This window comes from Genypterus blacodes, unplaced genomic scaffold (assembly GCF_046128005.1).
Source record: "Genypterus blacodes isolate CSIRO-AG114 ecotype Tasmania unplaced genomic scaffold, CSIRO-AGI_Gbla_v1 ptg000272l_1, whole genome shotgun sequence".
NCBI lineage: Eukaryota > Metazoa > Chordata > Actinopteri > Ophidiiformes > Ophidiidae > Genypterus > Genypterus blacodes.
Genome location: NW_027467063.1, coordinates 1 through 16,971, shown reverse-complemented (window position 1 = coordinate 16,971; position 16,971 = coordinate 1). Strand labels below are relative to the sequence as shown.

The window sequence follows — 16,971 nt, the reverse complement described above, 5'->3', positions numbered from 1 at the left end:
GCTGTTAACTGTACAAGAGCCTTCTGTTTAGGAGCGATCAACTAAAAGTCTTGATGAGATGAGGACTTGAGGAGGAGGAGGAGGAGGCCGAGCCGTCTGCCCCCTGCTGGACGAGGCCTGCACAGGAGCACGGCCTGTCCACAAATGAGCCACAGCATCAGAGAGAAGGTCCAGGCTGCAGAGGGCCCGGCTCAGGTCCAGAGACAGGGCCCGGGACAGAGACACGGCCCTCTGACGTCTGCCGGCCTGATCTCCAGCTCCCTCACCACCTCCACCGTCCCAAACAGAGGGTACAGCTCCTCTGTGAACTTCTGGTTGTAGGTGTAGATGTGTGAGCGTTTCTCCACGTCGTAGAAAGACAGCTGGCCCTGCTCGTAGTCCAGGTACACGCCCACTTTCCTGGGGGTCAGACTCTGGGGCAGCAGGGTGGGGGGCACGGTCAGGGCCTTCAGGTCGGCGCCCCTCTCCAGACGCAGGGTCAGGTAGCCTGTGTCGGTGTTGAGGGAACGGAAGCCCTTCCTCACGGCGGACGCCTTGGCCACGCCCAGCCGCCAGTCGCGCTGGCCCACCTCCACCTCCCAGTAGTGGCGTCCGGAGCCGAACCCCCGTCGGCCCAGAGCGCACCACCAGCCGTCGAAGCGCTGCTGCCGCGCCGACACGTCCTGACGCTCCACGCCGCAACGCAGACGCTTCTCATCGCTGGAGATGAGCAGGTCAGGGTTAGCCGTGTCCGAGTCCAGGGTCACGTCCTCTGTGGACAGAAGCAAGTCGAGCTCAAACACAGCAGGATGTTTACGTCTGTCAGCATGAAGGTCAACAACAAACAACACAACACAACTGAAACACAAACCTGCTGCCTCACAGATCCAGTTCCACACTGAACAGAGAGAAAGACAGACATCAAACTTTGTCTCCACCTGTTTGACAGTAAACTGTGTGTGTGTGTGTGTGCGTGTGCGTGTGTGTGTGCCTGTGCGTGTGCGTGTGTGTGTGTGTCCACTCACCGCTGTGAGGGACATAACGCACAGCGTCTGAAAGAGCCAGACAGAGACAAGAGTCATTCATCCTCATGTCATGTATGTTGACTCAGAGGACGATAGAAACCTTTTGATTCTGTCCATGTATTGATCAGAGTATTGATTATAAAGGTGGGGGTTCAAAGAGCCAAACTCACCCATCCTCTGGCTCCTCTGCTTCCTCACCAACCACAGCTTGGTTACATCCTCCTACACACACACACACACACACACACACACACACACACACACACCTGTAAGTAGAGTGAACATTGATGTGTGCAGTGGAGCCTGCAGCAGGAGGTCCAGACCTTCAGGGGGCCGTTGGCGTCCAGCACAGCCAGCATGAGGAGCTCCATGGCTGGGAGCAGGTTGGGCAGGCGGCCCCTCTTCCACTGGAACTCCAGGTCGTCCAGCACCATCAGAACGGGCTCCCCGGGCCAAACGGTGGGCTGGAGGAAGGCATCACGTACGTCACTCTTTAAGTTCACAGAACCTTTAGATTTTATCTGAAGACGAAACACCAAAACACACACACACACACACACACACACACACACACCTGGGGGCCGCTCTTCATCTCTCTGGTCCAGTCCATGATGACCCTCTTGTGGGGGCCCATGTCACCCTCGCCCCCCCCCTCCAGCATGCACAGCAGGTGACCCTTCCAGTCCTTCTTCTCGGGCTTCTCACTCTCTGTCTGGTTGATCCTGGGCTGCAGGAGGACACACACAGATGGTCACACACTGAGTATGGAGCCCATGGGTGCACCTGTGTGTGTGAGTGTGTGTGTGTGTGTGTGTGTGTGTGTGTGTGTGTGTGTGTGTGTGTGTGTGTGTGTGTGTGTGTGTGTGTGTGTGTGTGTGTGTGTGTGTGTGTGTGTGTTCACTGTACCTGTACTCTCCTCTCCAACACAGCCGCCCACTCCACCATGAAGTCCCGACACACGCTGGGCGGCCAGGTGTCCTCACAGGTCCAGATGTGGCTCAGGATGTTGGACCTCTGGTTGTTCAGCAGATACACATCAGTGTGTGTGAGTACAGATCCTGTTAGGTTTCACTTCCACTTTAACGTCTCTCTCTGTGGCAGAACCATCATCCACCAGGCCCGGTCAGGTCCGGACCCACACACACACACACACACACACACACAGTTTACCTGGCAGATTCTGTGGAGTTCTCGAGCCAGCTCCATGATGAAGAGCTGACTCTCCAGCAGCGGCTCCTTCCTCTCCTGTTTCACTTTCTTACGAGATTCCTATCAAAGAGGGAAAGTTTGAACGCTGTTATGTCACATTCTTCCCATGATGCACTGAGGGAGGAGGAGGGATTAGAAGTCAGGAGCTTTCTCATACCTTCAGTCGGACCTTGAGCTTCTTGGCCGGCTCGATGAGGAACTGCAGGCAGTCCTTCATCATGCTGGCAGCTGGAGAGCGAGGCCCGGGCCCTGCGGTCCAATAATGAAAAGCTTTAGTACGCTGGCACCGGTTCTGTCAGAGCTGGAGCCCCCCAACAGCTGACTGGGCCACTATCGCCCCCGCAACGCCATGAGAGAGCAGAAAACAGGGATTTATGTGAGGTGGCAAAATGTGTTTGAGTGTGTGTTTGAGAGAGAGACAGAGAGAGGGGGGGAGGGAAGGAGAGAGAGAGAGAGAGAGGGAGAGAGAGAGAGAGAGAGAGAGAGAGAGAGAGAGAGAGAGAGAGAGAGGGGGAGGGAGGGGGAGAGAGAGAGAGAGAGAGGGAGAGAGAGAGAGAGAGAGAGAGAGAGAGAGAGAGAGACAGAGAGAGAGGGGGAGGGAGGGGGAGAGAGAGAGAGAGAGGGAGAGAGAGAGAGAGAGAGAGAGAGAGACAGAGAGAGAGGGGGAGGGAGGGGGAGAGAGAGAGAGAGGGAGAGAGAGAGAGAGAGAGTTACAGAGATAGGGGGGGAGGGGAGAGAAAGAGAGAGAGAGAGAGAGAGCACTGCAGAACTTTCTGCCATAACAATGGTCTGAGGGCTCAATAGGAGCCTGAACTTGAGGGAGGAACAGATAAAACACACACACACACACACACACACACACAGGCAGAAAACTGCACAGTAACAGAATTTCCTGACATTTGTGGGTCGATGCTTCCTGATCGCGGCCTTGGAACTCGAAATGAATTCCATGGAGATCTGAGACAGCAGCAGCATCCAGCAGCACTACAACAACACTGAGGGAGAACGGGGGGGGGGCTGCAGTGTGCTGATTCAGCGGTCCAGTCGCCCTGCTGGTGGCTGTGATGTGTGAGGAGGTCCGCAGCTGTGTGTGTGTGTGTGTGTGTGTGTGTGTGTGTGTGTGTGTGTGTGTGTGTGTGTGTGTGTGTGTGTGTGTGTGTGTGTGTGTGTGCGCGCGGGCAGCAGCAGAGCCAATAGAAGCTGCTATTGATTCACTAAGACTCCAGAGCAAAGATGTGAAGTAGAAACAACACCAGTTCGCTCTGACTCCATTTCTCTGTTTCTGTTTCCTGTGATCGTCTCTCAGCTGGTTGGAGCTTCTGAGGTTTGGTTGAGAAGCAGTGAGATGTTCAATGAAGACCATCAACCAGACTCTCCACTGAGTGGCGCTCTGGTGCGAGGCAAATGGCGGGGATAGGAGGGGGGTAGTTACTGTCCTTGCCTTTCCTCCTTACTCCCTCCCCATGGGCAAAGTGATCCCTATAGAGGAGCTGCTCCGCTCTGGAACAGGCAGAGCAGTAAACAGAGCTGCAGGTCTGCTCCCCTCTGGAGTGTTTAAGTTTACAGTTTATTGTTGTTTGAGTTCTGAGTAAACGGATCCACAGAGAGGAATCAGGGGTAAAGAGATGAGGGTGAAGTTTAGCACCGAGACACGTGCAGGAGGACACACACACACACTCACACACACACACACACACACACACCTGTGTCCACGTGTGAGCAGGGACGCAGGAGGATTACAGCAAATCCGGGATTATCACTTGAGACGGACAGACACTTTGTGTAAAAGGACAAACTGAGGACCGAACCGGCACCAAAACAAACCAAACTAAACAGATTTCCCCGGATACTTTGCGGTTAAACTGCGCAATTGGGCCGTTAAATATGAACAACTATACGTGTAACACCACGGTTGTTATTGGCATTTGAACTCTTGTCTTAGTTGTGCACGCAGATGCACTTCGGTGTGGCTCAGAGCGAAGCTGTGACGCTGTAATGTGTGTGTGTGGATAAATATGACTCTGACCTTGTAGTGGAGCAGGATCGTCCCCGGGCTGAACTCTTCTTCCTCTGCTTGCTTCAACTCTTGTTCCTCTGGCTGCTTCAACTCTTCTTCCTCTGGCTGCTTCACTTCATCATCCGCGGACTCGCAGCTTCAAACTGCGGCACCGGCGGCCCGGCGAGAGTTTATCTACAACGCCGCTGCAGTGTACATGCGCGGCCGCTAGAGGGCATCAGAGACGACAGTTTACGAGGCACATTTTGTCCGGTTTCGTTTGTTTTACTCAAGGAAAGTAATAGTTTTCATCGTCCTTAGTTTTAATAGAAGTAGTATTTACGGCGTTATAGTAGTAGAAGTGTTAAGTGAAATAATTTTGAAGTGTTATTAGAGTGGCAATGTTAGTACAGCATTGTTTAATTTCATTTGTTAAACTTGAACATTAATACAAAGCAGCATAGCCGTTGTTATAACAAAGTTAGTCGCCAGAGGGACCAGACCTGTAACCGGTAAAAGGCACAGTATTGTTTAACTTGAACATTCAATACCCTAAACAACCGGGTTAAATTAATTGCAGTGTAAATCAAAGTAATTCAAAATAAATCAGCCCCTGAAACGCTCTGCTGTCAGACCTTCTTCAAGTATCATTTATTTCAATATTATTTATCTCGGGAAAGAATCTAGGTGGTAAGTGAAACTACGCTGTTTCCATGAACGCAGCACAAAAGCCAATGCCATTCAAAATGAATTCGCCAGGGGTCGCTAAAAGCAGTAACCGGTAAAAGGTGCAGTATTGTTTAACTTGAACAAGAATAACCCTAAACAAACAGATTAATTCAAACATAATTACAGTGTTATTCAAAGTAAAGCAAACCGTCTTCAAGTGTAATTTATTTTAACAAGATTTATCATGAAAAGTCTTGAGGGGGTGAAGGAGACTACACATTTAAAGCATTGTTTAACATGAAGATTAATTAACCAGAACAAACGGATAAATTAATGCGTATGTGTTAGTAAGCACAACAAATCAGCCACTGAAACTCTCTGCTGTCAGATCGCGTTCAAGAATGATTTATTTTAATATTACTTCCCGAAAAGTATCTGGGTGGTGAGGGAAACTACACTGATTCCGTGAATGCAGCACGACATTCGTTGCAATTCCAAAATTGGTCGCCAGAGACCGCCAGAGCCTGTATCTGGTAAAATGTACAGTATTTTTTACCTTGAACATGATTTACCGTAGAACAAACGGATCAATTCAAGAATACTTGCAGTTTTATTCAAAGTAAAGCAAAAATAAATCAGCCACTGAAACGCTCTACTGTCAGACCGCGTTCAAGTATGATTTATTTTAATATTATCTATCCCGAAAAGTATCTGGATGGTGAGGGAAACTAAACTGATTCCGTGAACGCAGCACGACATTCGTTGCAATCCCCGCATTGGTCGCCAGAGACCGCCAAAGCTTGTATCTGGAAAAATGTACAGTATTTTTTAACTTGAACATGATTTACCGCAGAACAAACGGATAAATTTAAGATTAATTGCAGTTTTATTCAAAGTAAAGCAAAATAAATCAGCCACTGAAACGCTCTACTGTTAGACCGTCTTCAAGTATGATTTATTTTAATATTATCTATCCCGAAAAGTATCTGGATAGTGAAGGAAACTAAGCTGATTCCGTGAACGCAGCACGACATTCGTTGCAATTCCCGCATTGGTCGCCAGAAACCGCCAAAGCCTCTATCTGGTAAAATGTACAGTAATTTTTAACTTGAACATGATTTACCGTATAAATTCAAGAATAATTGCAGTTTTATTCAAAGTAAAGCAAAATAAATCAGCCACTGAAACGCTCTACTGTCAGACCGTCTTCAAGTATGACTTATTTTGATATTATTTATCTATCCCGAAAAGTATCTGGGTGGTGAAGGAAACTAAACTGATTCCGTGAACGCAGCACGACATTCGTTGCAATTCCTAAATTGGTCGCCAGAGACCGCCAGAGCCTGTATCTGGTAAAATGTACAGTATTAACTTGAACATGATTTACCGTAGAACAAACGGATAAATTCAAGAATAATTCTAGTTTTATTCAAAGTAAAGCAAAATAAATCAGCCACTGAAACGCTCTACTGTCAGACCGTCTTCAAGTATGATTTATTTTAATATAATTTATCCCGAAAAGTATCTGAGTGGTGAAGGAAACTAAACTGATTCCGTGAACGCAGCACGACATCCGTTACAATTCCTAAATTGGTCGCCAGAGACCGCCAGAGCCTGTTTCCGGTAAAATGTACAGTATTTTTTACCTTGAACATGATTTCACCGTAGAACAAACGGATAAATTCAAGAATAATTGCAGTTTTATTCAAAGTTAAGCTAAATAAATCAGCCACTGAAACGCGGTGCTGTCAGACCGTTTTCAAGTATGATTTTTTTTAACATTATATATCGCGAAAATGGTGTTTTATGAAACTACGCGGATTCCATGAACGCAGCACGACATCCGTTGTTATTCTAAATGAATTCGCCAGGGGTCGCTAAAAGCTGAAACCGGTAAAAGGTGCCGTGTTTTTTAAATTGAACATGAATTACCGTAGAACAACCTTCCTTCTTTCTCTCAATCTCCCCTCTTCCCCCTCTTTCTGTATAAAAACATATCTCCAAAATATCCTACAATTGTATGCACAATGTCATGGAAAATGTTTGCTTCAATAAAAACAAATAGCAAGACATGAATTTCCGTAGAACGAACGGTTTAATTCAAGAATAATTACAGTTTAATTCAAAGTCAAGCTAAATCAATCGCTCTGCTGTCAGACCGTTTTCAAGTATGATTCATTTTAATATTATTTATCGCGAAAAGTATCTAGGTTGTGAATGAAACTATGCTGATTCCGTGAACGCAGCACCGCAGCCGTTGCTATTCCAAAGTCGGTCGCCAGGAGACGCCAGAGCCAATAACCGGTTCAAGTGTTGGTGAGTTTACTGTCTCCACTCCCTAATCATGTGGACACACAGAGCCCAGGGAAACAGCGTCCACACGCCTCCACAGGCGGATCCGGTTTGATCGCGTTGTTCTGTGTGAGTGACACTGAACGTCGATGAAACGGTGCTGATGTCCGCCCGTCGTGCGCATTCAGGTGCGGAGGAATGACGAAGTGTTCCGGTATGTGCTGTTGTTATTGGTAGACTACAGGAAGATGTGTGTGTGAGCTGCGGTGGGTGTGTGTGTGCGCGCGCGTGTGACATCAGGCTCGGCGTGTCTCCGGTCACAGCTGGTCCCACATCATGGCTCCCAGAGACCCTCTGCTCCGGACTCTCAAAGGTAAAAACACATAATGTGATCGGATCGATATAATTGAAGGTTATCGATAAGAATCCGCTGGCTGAGGTTTGCGTCTCATGGCCTAAAACTCCACATGATTGTTTGTGTTGATGTATGTGTTGATGCTGCACACACAGAAGACCTGATCAGACTGTTTACATTCCTGGATAATCTGATCTGAGGAATGTTGTGCGATTGTCGATAAATTCAAAACAGGATTAGAACCCAGACTGACGACTGAGTCTACATGTGCTGCGTGTGTGTGTATGTGTGTTTGTTTGTGTGTGTGTGTGTAAGGTAGGGTTAAGCTCACAGTGTGTGTCTCCTCTCAGTGTGTCTCCTGAACCTGCAGTCAGACGGACAGACGCTGACTGACTCCAGCCCTCACCTGGCCTCCTGCTGTGAGCTGATCGAGCTGCTGCTCAGGAAGGGACTGCAGCGTCAGTATCACACTGCATCACACTGCATCACACTGCATTTCACTGCTTTAGTCTGTATCACACTGTAACATGTGTGTGGTTTGCCCCCCCCTCACAGAGCCGGTTCTCAGTCTGGCACACAGGGACTACTGGCAGTGTTTCGAGCAGCTTCCACGCCAAGATGCCTGCGGCAGGTAGATATACACACAAACACACACCCACACACACACACACACCCCCACACACACACACACACACACACCCTGCTGTAGTGACACAGATGATGGCGGTGGCGGAGCTTTAATGGCGTGCTGTGTGTGGTGCTGGTGTGTGTGTAGGCTGTGTGCTCTGTCTTTGGCAGTGGAGCAGACCAGAGTGTGCAGGAAGCTGCTCAGCGCTCAGGGACGAGGACGCTACCTGCTCAGACTGGCCCTCAGCCGCAAGACCCTGCAACAGTTCATCACACACCTGCTGCACACACCCAGGGTGCTGGAGGTCAGAGCTGCATTCTGTTTCAGCTTCCTTGGTAGATCCTAACCAGCAGATGTTCACTGTGCCAGAGTGTGTGTGTGTGTGTGTGTGTGTGTGTGTGTGTGTGTGTGTGTGTGTGTGTGTGTGTGTGTGTGTGTGTGTGTGTGTGTGTGTGTGTAGGCCCATCTCAGTAGGTAACAGGATGAAGTGAGGCCCTGAGGCTGTGTGCCCGTCTCATTCTGTACTTACTTACTCTTTCATTTTTCATTTAGCAGCTGAACTAAACTGAGCCTTACAGTTGCTCTGTCTCTGACTCTGACTCTGTCTCTGTCTCTGTCTCTGTCTCTGACTCTGTCTCTGTCTCTGTCTCTGACTCTGTCTCTGTCTCTGTCTCTGACTCTGTCTCTGTCTCTGACTCTGACTCTGTCTCTGACTCTGTCTCTGTCTCTGACTCTGACTCTGTCTCTGACTCTGACTCTGACTCTGTCTCTGTCTCTGTCTCTGTCTCTGACTCTGTCTCTGACTCTGTCTCTGACTCTGTCTCTGACTCTGACTCTGTCTCTGTCTCTGACTCTGTCTCTGTCTCTGACTCTGACTCTGTCTCTGTCTCTGTCTCTGTCTCTGTCTCTGACTCTGACTCTGTCTCTGTCTCTGTCTCTGTCTCTGTCTCTGACTCTGTCTCTGTCTCTGACTCTGTCTCTGTCTCTGTCTCTGACTCTGACTCTGACTCTGTCTCTGTCTCTGTCTCTGTCTCTGACTCTGTCTCTGTCTCTGACTCTGTCTCTGTCTCTGACTCTGACTCTGACTCTGACTCTGACTCTGTCTCTGTCTCTGTCTCTGACTCTGACTCTGTCTCTGTCTCTGACTCTGTCTCTGTCTCTGACTCTGACTCTGACTCTGACTCTGACTCTGACTCTGACTCTGTCTCTGTCTCTGACTCTGACTCTGACTCTGTCTCTGTCTCTGTCTCTGCAGTGGTACAGTCCAACTGTCGCCATCCTCAGGAACGAGGAATTTGTGGGTGAGTTCTTCTCTCTGATCTGATCTTCGTCTGAGCGTGAGGACATTCTGACCTGCTGTCACTCTTCCTCCTCTTCCTCAGAGCCCTTCCTGTCCCTGCTGCTGGTCCTCTCTCACATGGACTTCAAACTGGACATGGAGGTCAGAGTAAAGTCTGCTTATTATCCTGAGACCCTGCAGATTCTCTGTGACCCACAGACCTTCAGCTCAGTGTTCTGCTCTCTCAACACAGAACTGCAGCTTCCTGGATGAGAGCTGGCTACTTCCTGTGAGTCCTCAAGAGCCGACCCACCTAAGAGACACAAGAGGAGAACTTTAGACCTTTATGATCTCTTTATCTCTTTATCATCCCTTCATCCCTCACCTGTCACTCACAGGGTTCATTAATGGGTTTAACTGATTTGACTCAATTCATATTTTTGTAACTGTTTGTTTTCTTCAGTGTCATAACAAAGTGTGTGTGTCGGTGTGTGTGTGTGTGTGTGTGTGTCTGTGTGTGTGTGTGTGTGTGCTCAGGTGTGTGAGATTTATGAAGTGGTGCCTTGCCGAGAGGTCGGGATGGTGCTGAGGTTAGAATCCACAAAGAGAATATCTTATTCAATGAATCAATATATCTGCTATTAAATGATTATCAGCTCTCCCCCTCCGCTTCCTCTCTCTCTCTCTCTCTCTCTCTCTCTCTCTCTCTCTCTCTCTCTCCTCCTCAGGTATCTGAGTGGCCGTGTCTTTGTCTTGGACCTGACCCCAGGTAGTCAGGCTCAGGTTGATAAGTTTATCTGTCCTGGTGACATCATCGATGAAATCAACGGGACCTCGTTGAGGAATTCCAATAATGGACAGGTGGGACCTTCATCTATAGGTGTTTAATAAGATAACACACACATTAAGCCTGTTTACGATCCAGCCTGACCCGCTGAAGGCCTTGGAGGCTCTCGTGTCTCATGTCAGTGTCTCTGCTTCGCCCCGCCCCCCCAGGCGGGCGTGGTCCTGTCCCGCCTGAAGGGTCGCCCGCTGTCCATCCGTGTTCTGCGGTGGCGAGCTCGGGATGGAGGCGTTTACCGGCCGCTCATCAAACTCCTGCGGGCGCTGAGGACAGAGAACCCGACGCTGCAGCTCGGCCCCGCCTCCTCTCAGCATCCAGAGGGGGCGGAGCAGAAGACGCCTCCGTCCCAGTGTCTCAAGGAGGGACGGTGAGTCCAGCACCAGCAGAGCCTCAGTTAGGACACAAACACCTGTCTGCTCTTCTCTCATGACATCGTGTGTGTGTGTGTGTGTGTGTGTGTGTGTGTTCCTCAGGATTGTGTACATTGTGCAGTTGTTGGGGAAGGCAGACATCGGCATGGTAACTGTTCAGCTCCTTTCTCATTTCATGAGTGTTCTCTGTGACGTCACTGTCTCTAATCAAACCACTTCCTGTCCCCTGACTGATCTGCTGTCTCTGTGTCAGTTTGGAGGTAAAGAGGTTTTACAGCACGCCGTCCCTCAGGTGCTGCAGAGGAACCTGACCAGCCAGGTGAGAGGAACACACTGAGCCTGAGGGGGGTGTCAGCCAGACACGCTGACTCAATGTTTACCATCTGTGTGTGCACTCAACACACACACACACGCCAAACAGTGACCTGCTGCTTAATGAGTGAGGGAGTGATTGATAGAGCTGATTTCTCCACAGGAGGTGCTGTTAGACATGAAGGAGACTCATCTGACCTGCACAGACAGGAGCAGTAAGACGGTGAGGACTTCCTCCTCCTCCTCTTCCTCCCCCCACTGGGCTTCCAGCTTTGTTGTTGTTGTTGGCCTCCCAGTTTATTGTGTGCTCGTGTCCCTCAGGAGCTCCTGAAGCATCATTACCCAGAGATCTCCTGTGTGGGGCGGTATGACCGGGCAGACTACACCGTGTTGGCCTTCTGTGTGGCGTGAGTGACAGAGCTTTAATGCTGTGGGGCTCAGAGGTGATGATGCAATAGAGGCATCACTGCTGTGTTGTGATTGGCTGGAGCCCAGGCTCATGTTGGCCTGTGATTGGCTGTGTGTGCAGAGACTCCCCAGAGACCCCTCAGACCTCCAGCTTCTGCTGCACTGTGCTCAGAGCTGCAAACACCAAGGAGTGCCAGGAGATCGTCTGTCGCATTGGTGAGTTGAGTCATGTGTGTGTGCTTTGCATGTGGGCTGAGCCTGACAGAGACACTGACACACCTCTGCTTCCCTTCCAGCTGCTGGGTTCAAGCACACTGAGTGGTTTGTGTGACATCTCTGTAACTCATGTATATAAAATAAAGCGTGACAGAAGTCAGACTCCCTACTTGTAAAGACCTTTAATAGAAAGACATGTGACAACGTTTTCATAAATAGTATTAAATGTAGCTGCCAAGATCTTTTATGTTGGAAAAATAACATGTACAAAGCAGTCCAGAAAAATACAGGGGAGGTCTGTCCTGCTCCTGCTGAGTGAGGAGGAGCCACAGGCAGGTCAGAGGTCAGAGGCACACACCCCTACAGTCTACTGCACAACATTTACCTCAATCTGAACTCAGGCTGGGTGGAATGACTGGTTTCATTTCTAAAAGATACAAAATTCAAAAGCAAACTTATTGAAAATACCCAAGAAATAAAAAATGTCCACAAAAATGGTTAAGTACGATAAATAGGATCATTTGTCTGGATGGTGAGCAGCTCAGGCCCTCTCCCCCCTTATCCTGCGGGCCAGCTGGATGTCTTTGGGCATGATGGTGACACGCTTGGCGTGGATGGCGCACAGGTTGGTGTCCTCAAACAGACCCACCAGGTAAGCTTCACTGGCCTCCTGTTGGCAGAGAGACATGGGGCATTAGCACACAGGCAGAGACAGACAACAGGAGGAGGAGTGCAGCGGCGCCACAAACATCTGACCTGCAGAGCTCCAATGGCTGCACTCTGGAAGCGCAGGTCGGTCTTGAAGTCCTGGGCGATCTCCCTCACCAGTCGCTGGAAGGGGAGCTTGCGGATCAGGAGCTCAGTGGACTTCTGGTAACGACGGATCTCCCTCAGAGCCACGGTTCCAGGCCTGGGGAAGAGGAACCGGTCAGTCAACTAGCCACTTACAAATGACGACAGAACATGAGACCATGATGGCGGCGCGTACCTGTAACGATGGGGCTTCTTCACTCCTCCCGTGGATGGAGCGCTCTTCCTGGCTGCCTTGGTAGCGAGCTGCTTCCTTGGCGCCTTTCCTCCGGTGGACTTACGGGCAGTCTGCTTGGTACGGGCCATGTCGCTCTGGCTACACACACACACACACGCAGTACAGACGGTTACACTGTGGTCACTCCAGGGCTTCATGCTAAGCTAACATGCTCTCCGGGCTGCGCGCTCGGACGGCTCCCCTCCCCCCGGGGCAGCGCGCGGGGAGCACGCAGGTTAGCTCCCGGTCTGGACTCTGCAGCGAGGCCTCAGCGGAGGACAACATTCAATTATGTCTCCAAGGGACAAATGGCGCCATTACCGCCACACCGGCCAACAGTAGCTCGCATGAATCCAGTGACCGCACGGCGCCATTCGCGCCCCGGCACCGGGCGCTGTAACCTCCACGTACTGAGCTGGGTGAAGTCGCCATTTTCGCATTTACGGTTCACCAACGGAGCGCGCGCCCACCGCTTTAAACACAACTAGCCTAAAACCGCCAATCCACCATGGATTCAAATTAAACAACCGCATTAACAACTACATAACTCCACCTAAATCAGCAGGATGTTTGTAGTTTGACTGTGGTGCCGTTTCCGCGGGTTAACGTCGGTGGTTAACCGGGAAGCTGAACCGTGGGACGGTCTATTGTTCTATTTTTAGCTAATGCTAACGTTAGCTTGACGGCAGGATTAGCTGATTGTCTAGTAAAGCTGAGAGACGAAACCGTCCCGATTTGGATCACACAGAGGCGAATGAGGCAGAAACAGTTTACATCTTAAAGTGAAACATTTACCTGTAGGACGGTGGATGTCTTCAGAAAGGACGCGGCTGGATCGTCTATGACGCTTCGGACCCAACAGAGATGTGTATGTGAAGAGCTGTGCGTTACCGAGTATTAATACTTTCAAGTGACGTCATGTTACCACTAAGCCAAGACTCATTGGTGCGTTTCCGCCTCGTGACCAAAAGCAGCCAATGGGAGGCCGCGTATACATCCGTTCGTGTACTTTAGGAGGACAAAAATACTAATTTCCTGATCAAAACTACATAATTATCCTATATTATACTAAATTACACTATACTGCTATCTTACCCAGTTGTACACAAGTGCCAATTCAATTGATGGAAGAATTATTGATATTGTCGAAAATGATGACTTAGACGCCGAGTTAAATGTTAAAATGTTTGAGGTCCCCTCCTCTGCAAACCTCTGCAGCATCTACAGGAACATTTCTACTTTGCTGCAGTAAACTGTGTGAAGAAGAATGCAGCTTGAACTTCATACTAACTAGATTTATTCATATTTTATGACGATCCGTATTTGATCTATGACTGATAGTCGTGTATTTTGGTTAAATCAGTGGTTCCCAAAGTAGGGCGCGCGAAACAATTATGATCTATAAAAGAAGGGCAGAAAAACGTTTGGAACCACTGGGTTAACTTAAGTTTTAAAGACTTCATGTCCCAAGGTTCCGCGGTGTTTTGTTTTTTTTGCTTCTTCTTCCGCCAATTGTGCGCACGCGCACATCGTAGCAGAATGCGGATTTCGAAGCTAACATGAATAGCTAGCTAGTAAGCTAAAAACAATCTTCTTGTTGTTACGTTCCAGGCAGATAAAATGTCTAAATCACACGCACAGCCCCCATCATCTTCGGCACCGACGACTACCGGTGGACCCTCCTCGTCCTCCTCGTCTTCGCCCGCTGGGGGCTCGACATCTCCCGCTACCGTGTTGAACGTACAGCCCGAGAAACCTCAGCATTACACGTACGTAGCTCTGTGTACACACACACTTGGCTCACTGCTGGGTTTAGCTGCTCACAAATAACGAAACGGGAAAGATGGTGTCTGTGTAAACCCCGCGGTGGAGCTTATCGCACCGTGATGTGCACGTAGACTGGAGCAGGGAGCGCTAAAGAGGCCTAACGCGGCTCAATGTTTGCAGCTGTTTGCTTCCATCCACGTTTATCTTCTTACTAAGTCAATATTATCACATTGTATGAGTGTGAATGAATACACAAGCTGTTACAAACATGAGCTCATTCTTACAATGTTTGTTTTTACCGTTGGAAGAGTATATCACTGAGGTGTACAGTGTTAAGATACACAAGCCCACACACTCACACACTTTAGGAAAATCGAGGTGTCTTTGAATGCAAATTGTAACTTCTAACATACAGATTTACACTTCTCAGTATAAAGGTGAACTTTTGAATGAGTTACAGGTCTTGTGAGCTGTACAAGCAGTGATTGAGCTTTGTGTCTGAGAGTATGAAGGCATTGAAACATCAGAGATAAAAGCTTTGAGGGCAGTGACGTGTTTCCTTCTGTGTGTGGATCAGATGTTGGATCTTAAAGATCATGAGAGTATTTTAAAAGTGGATCTCTCCCTCCATGTAGAGCAGGAGTGAGTGCCCCTCTGCCTGGTGACCCTCTGTCTTCCTCTCCTCTCCTCCAGGTATCTGAAGGAGTTCAGGACGGAGCAGTGTCCTCTGTTTGTGCAGCATAAATGCTCCCAGCATCGACCCTTCTCCTGTTTCCACTGGCACTTCCTGAACCAGCGGCGCCGCAGACCCATACGCAGACGGGACGGAACCTTCAACTACAGCCCAGATGTTTACTGTACCAAATACGACGAGGGGGCGGGAACGTGTCCCGACGGAGACGAGTGAGTGGACATGTTGACAAGACAAAGACTTCTCTCTCTCTGTCCCTCCATCGCTCTCTCTCTGCCCCCCCCTCTCTGTCCCTCCATCACTCTCTCTCTGTCCCCCCCCCCCCCCCCCCTCTCTGTCTCGCCCTCCCCTCTCTCTCTTGCACGTCTGTACTTGTATACATTTGTATCTTTTGTTGCTAAAGTGAGTCTAAGTACTCTGTTTATAAAGTATTTTCAGGTTGTTGGGCTTAAATGTAATGAATGGGCCGAGCTGTGAATAGAAACATGCTTACAGCTGTGTTGTGGGAGGAGCTTCTGCTTCTGCATTCACACTTGAGTGAGGTCGTTGTGGCGCCCCGCCTGAGCCTTTCAGACCGATACTTGCAGAGCCGTCGCAGCCGCGCCTGCAATCAATCAATGATCTGAAGCACAATGAGAAGTGAAATGTAAAGAGGAGAGTAAAGGTCGAGGGGTCACAAGCAAATGAGTTCAGTCAACCGTTCAGACCGCCAGCCAGAGAGACCCACGGAAAGTTTCTCTCTCTAAGTGATCTGAGCTCCTGTAGCAGAACGAGCACACAGAAACCACGATGAGCTCCTAAATGATGGCATCTCTGCACATGGTGACATGTTCAACTATCAGCTTCCTGCTTATACGTGCGTGTCCATATTTGGACATCCTGTGTTTGTTCTTGCAGGTGTGCGTTCCTGCACCGTACAGCGGGCGACACGGAGCGCAGGTATCACCTCCGCTACTACAAGACGGGCTCGTGCATCCATGAAACGGATGCCAAAGGTCACTGCAGCAAGAACGGCTCCCACTGCGCCTTTGCACACGGGTCACATGATCTGCGCAGCCCCGTGTACGATGTCAGGTGATCACAGACGCTGACCCCAGTGTGTAGACATCATACATGTGTGTGGTAATCAATCAATGCCTTCAGCCTCCTAAGTGCCCACATACTGTAGCTGTCACTCGAGGCCACTGAAGCTGATTCCCACATCGTGAAGATGAGCAGAGGAGCAGGAGGAGCAGAGGAGAAGGAGGAGCAGAGGAGCGTGTAGCCGTAGCTCTGACCTCACGTCCCCTCGTCTTTCCTTTATTGACCAAACAGAGTTGTTGTGTATTCTTTCTGAAGGTGTTTGCATGTTTACATTGTGACTTTTCCAGGGAAGTGCAGGTGATGGAGTGTCAGGGAGGCCCGGGAGCTGCAGAGGGAGGAGGAGGAGCAGCAGGAGGAGGAGGAGGAGGAGAAGGGCAGTCAGGACAGGCAGCAAGCACAGCTCTCATAGAGAAGATCCTGAGTGACGAACCGCGCTGGCAAGGTGTGTGTGTGTGTGTGTGTGTGTGTGTGTGTGTGTGTGTGTGTGTGTGTGTGTGTGTGTGTGTGTGTGTGTGTGTGTGTGTGTGTGTGTGTGTGTGTGTGTGTGTGTGTGTGTGTGTGTGTGTGTGTGTGTGTGTGTGTGTGTGCGTGCGTGCGTGCGTGCGTGCGTGCGTGCGTGCGTGCGTGCGTGCGTGCGTGCGTGCGTGCGCGCGCGCGTCTTCTCACCTCCTCTGTCTCTCTGTAGACAACAACTACGTCCTGTCCCACTACAAGACAGAGCTGTGTAAGAAACCCCCACGACTGTGTCGCCAAGGTTACGCCTGCCCATACTACCACAACAGCAAAGACAGGAGGCGGAGTCCACACAAGCACAAGTACA

General features: G+C 49.7%; 4 protein-coding genes across 4 annotated transcripts; 2 read left to right on the top strand and 2 right to left on the bottom strand.

The window, feature by feature from the left end:
* Positions 1-191: 191 nt before the first annotated feature.
* On the bottom strand, positions 192-2,433 carry LOC143017148 (uncharacterized). The gene is made up of 9 exons (XM_076171803.1): positions 2,371-2,433; positions 2,175-2,273; positions 1,911-2,018; positions 1,579-1,731; positions 1,328-1,468; positions 1,175-1,226; positions 1,005-1,031; positions 851-877; positions 192-751 (listed from the first exon to the last, which is right to left on the bottom strand). The coding sequence occupies exons 1-9, from the start codon at positions 2,431-2,433 to the stop codon at positions 192-194; spliced, it is 1,230 nt and encodes a 409-aa protein (XP_076027918.1).
* Positions 2,434-7,031: 4,598 nt separating this feature from the next.
* Positions 7,032-12,037, top strand: LOC143017161 (uncharacterized). The gene is made up of 17 exons (XM_076171822.1): positions 7,032-7,358; positions 7,471-7,543; positions 7,876-7,983; positions 8,081-8,156; positions 8,301-8,457; positions 9,409-9,454; positions 9,536-9,594; positions 9,686-9,721; positions 9,970-10,022; positions 10,161-10,293; positions 10,429-10,643; positions 10,750-10,795; positions 10,901-10,966; positions 11,123-11,182; positions 11,281-11,366; positions 11,489-11,583; positions 11,664-12,037. Exons 2-17 carry the CDS (start codon positions 7,507-7,509, stop codon positions 11,696-11,698), a joined length of 1,308 nt encoding a protein of 435 aa, XP_076027937.1. The 5' UTR covers positions 7,032-7,358; positions 7,471-7,506; the 3' UTR covers positions 11,699-12,037.
* LOC143017163 (histone H3.3A) lies at positions 11,749-13,533 on the bottom strand. The gene is made up of 4 exons (XM_076171823.1): positions 13,406-13,533; positions 12,572-12,709; positions 12,340-12,493; positions 11,749-12,253 (listed from the first exon to the last, which is right to left on the bottom strand). The coding sequence occupies exons 2-4, from the start codon at positions 12,697-12,699 to the stop codon at positions 12,125-12,127; spliced, it is 411 nt and encodes a 136-aa protein (XP_076027938.1). The 5' UTR covers positions 12,700-12,709; positions 13,406-13,533; the 3' UTR covers positions 11,749-12,124.
* A 592-nt stretch (positions 13,534-14,125) lies between these two features.
* Positions 14,126-16,967, top strand: LOC143017150 (RING finger protein unkempt homolog; the record flags this gene model as incomplete). The annotated part of the gene is made up of 5 exons (XM_076171807.1): positions 14,126-14,379; positions 15,071-15,280; positions 15,966-16,142; positions 16,439-16,593; positions 16,837-16,967. Coding segments are annotated over exons 1-5 (822 nt in total), but the record flags the coding sequence as incomplete, so codon positions are not given.
* Between the last annotated feature and the right edge of the window lie 4 nt (positions 16,968-16,971).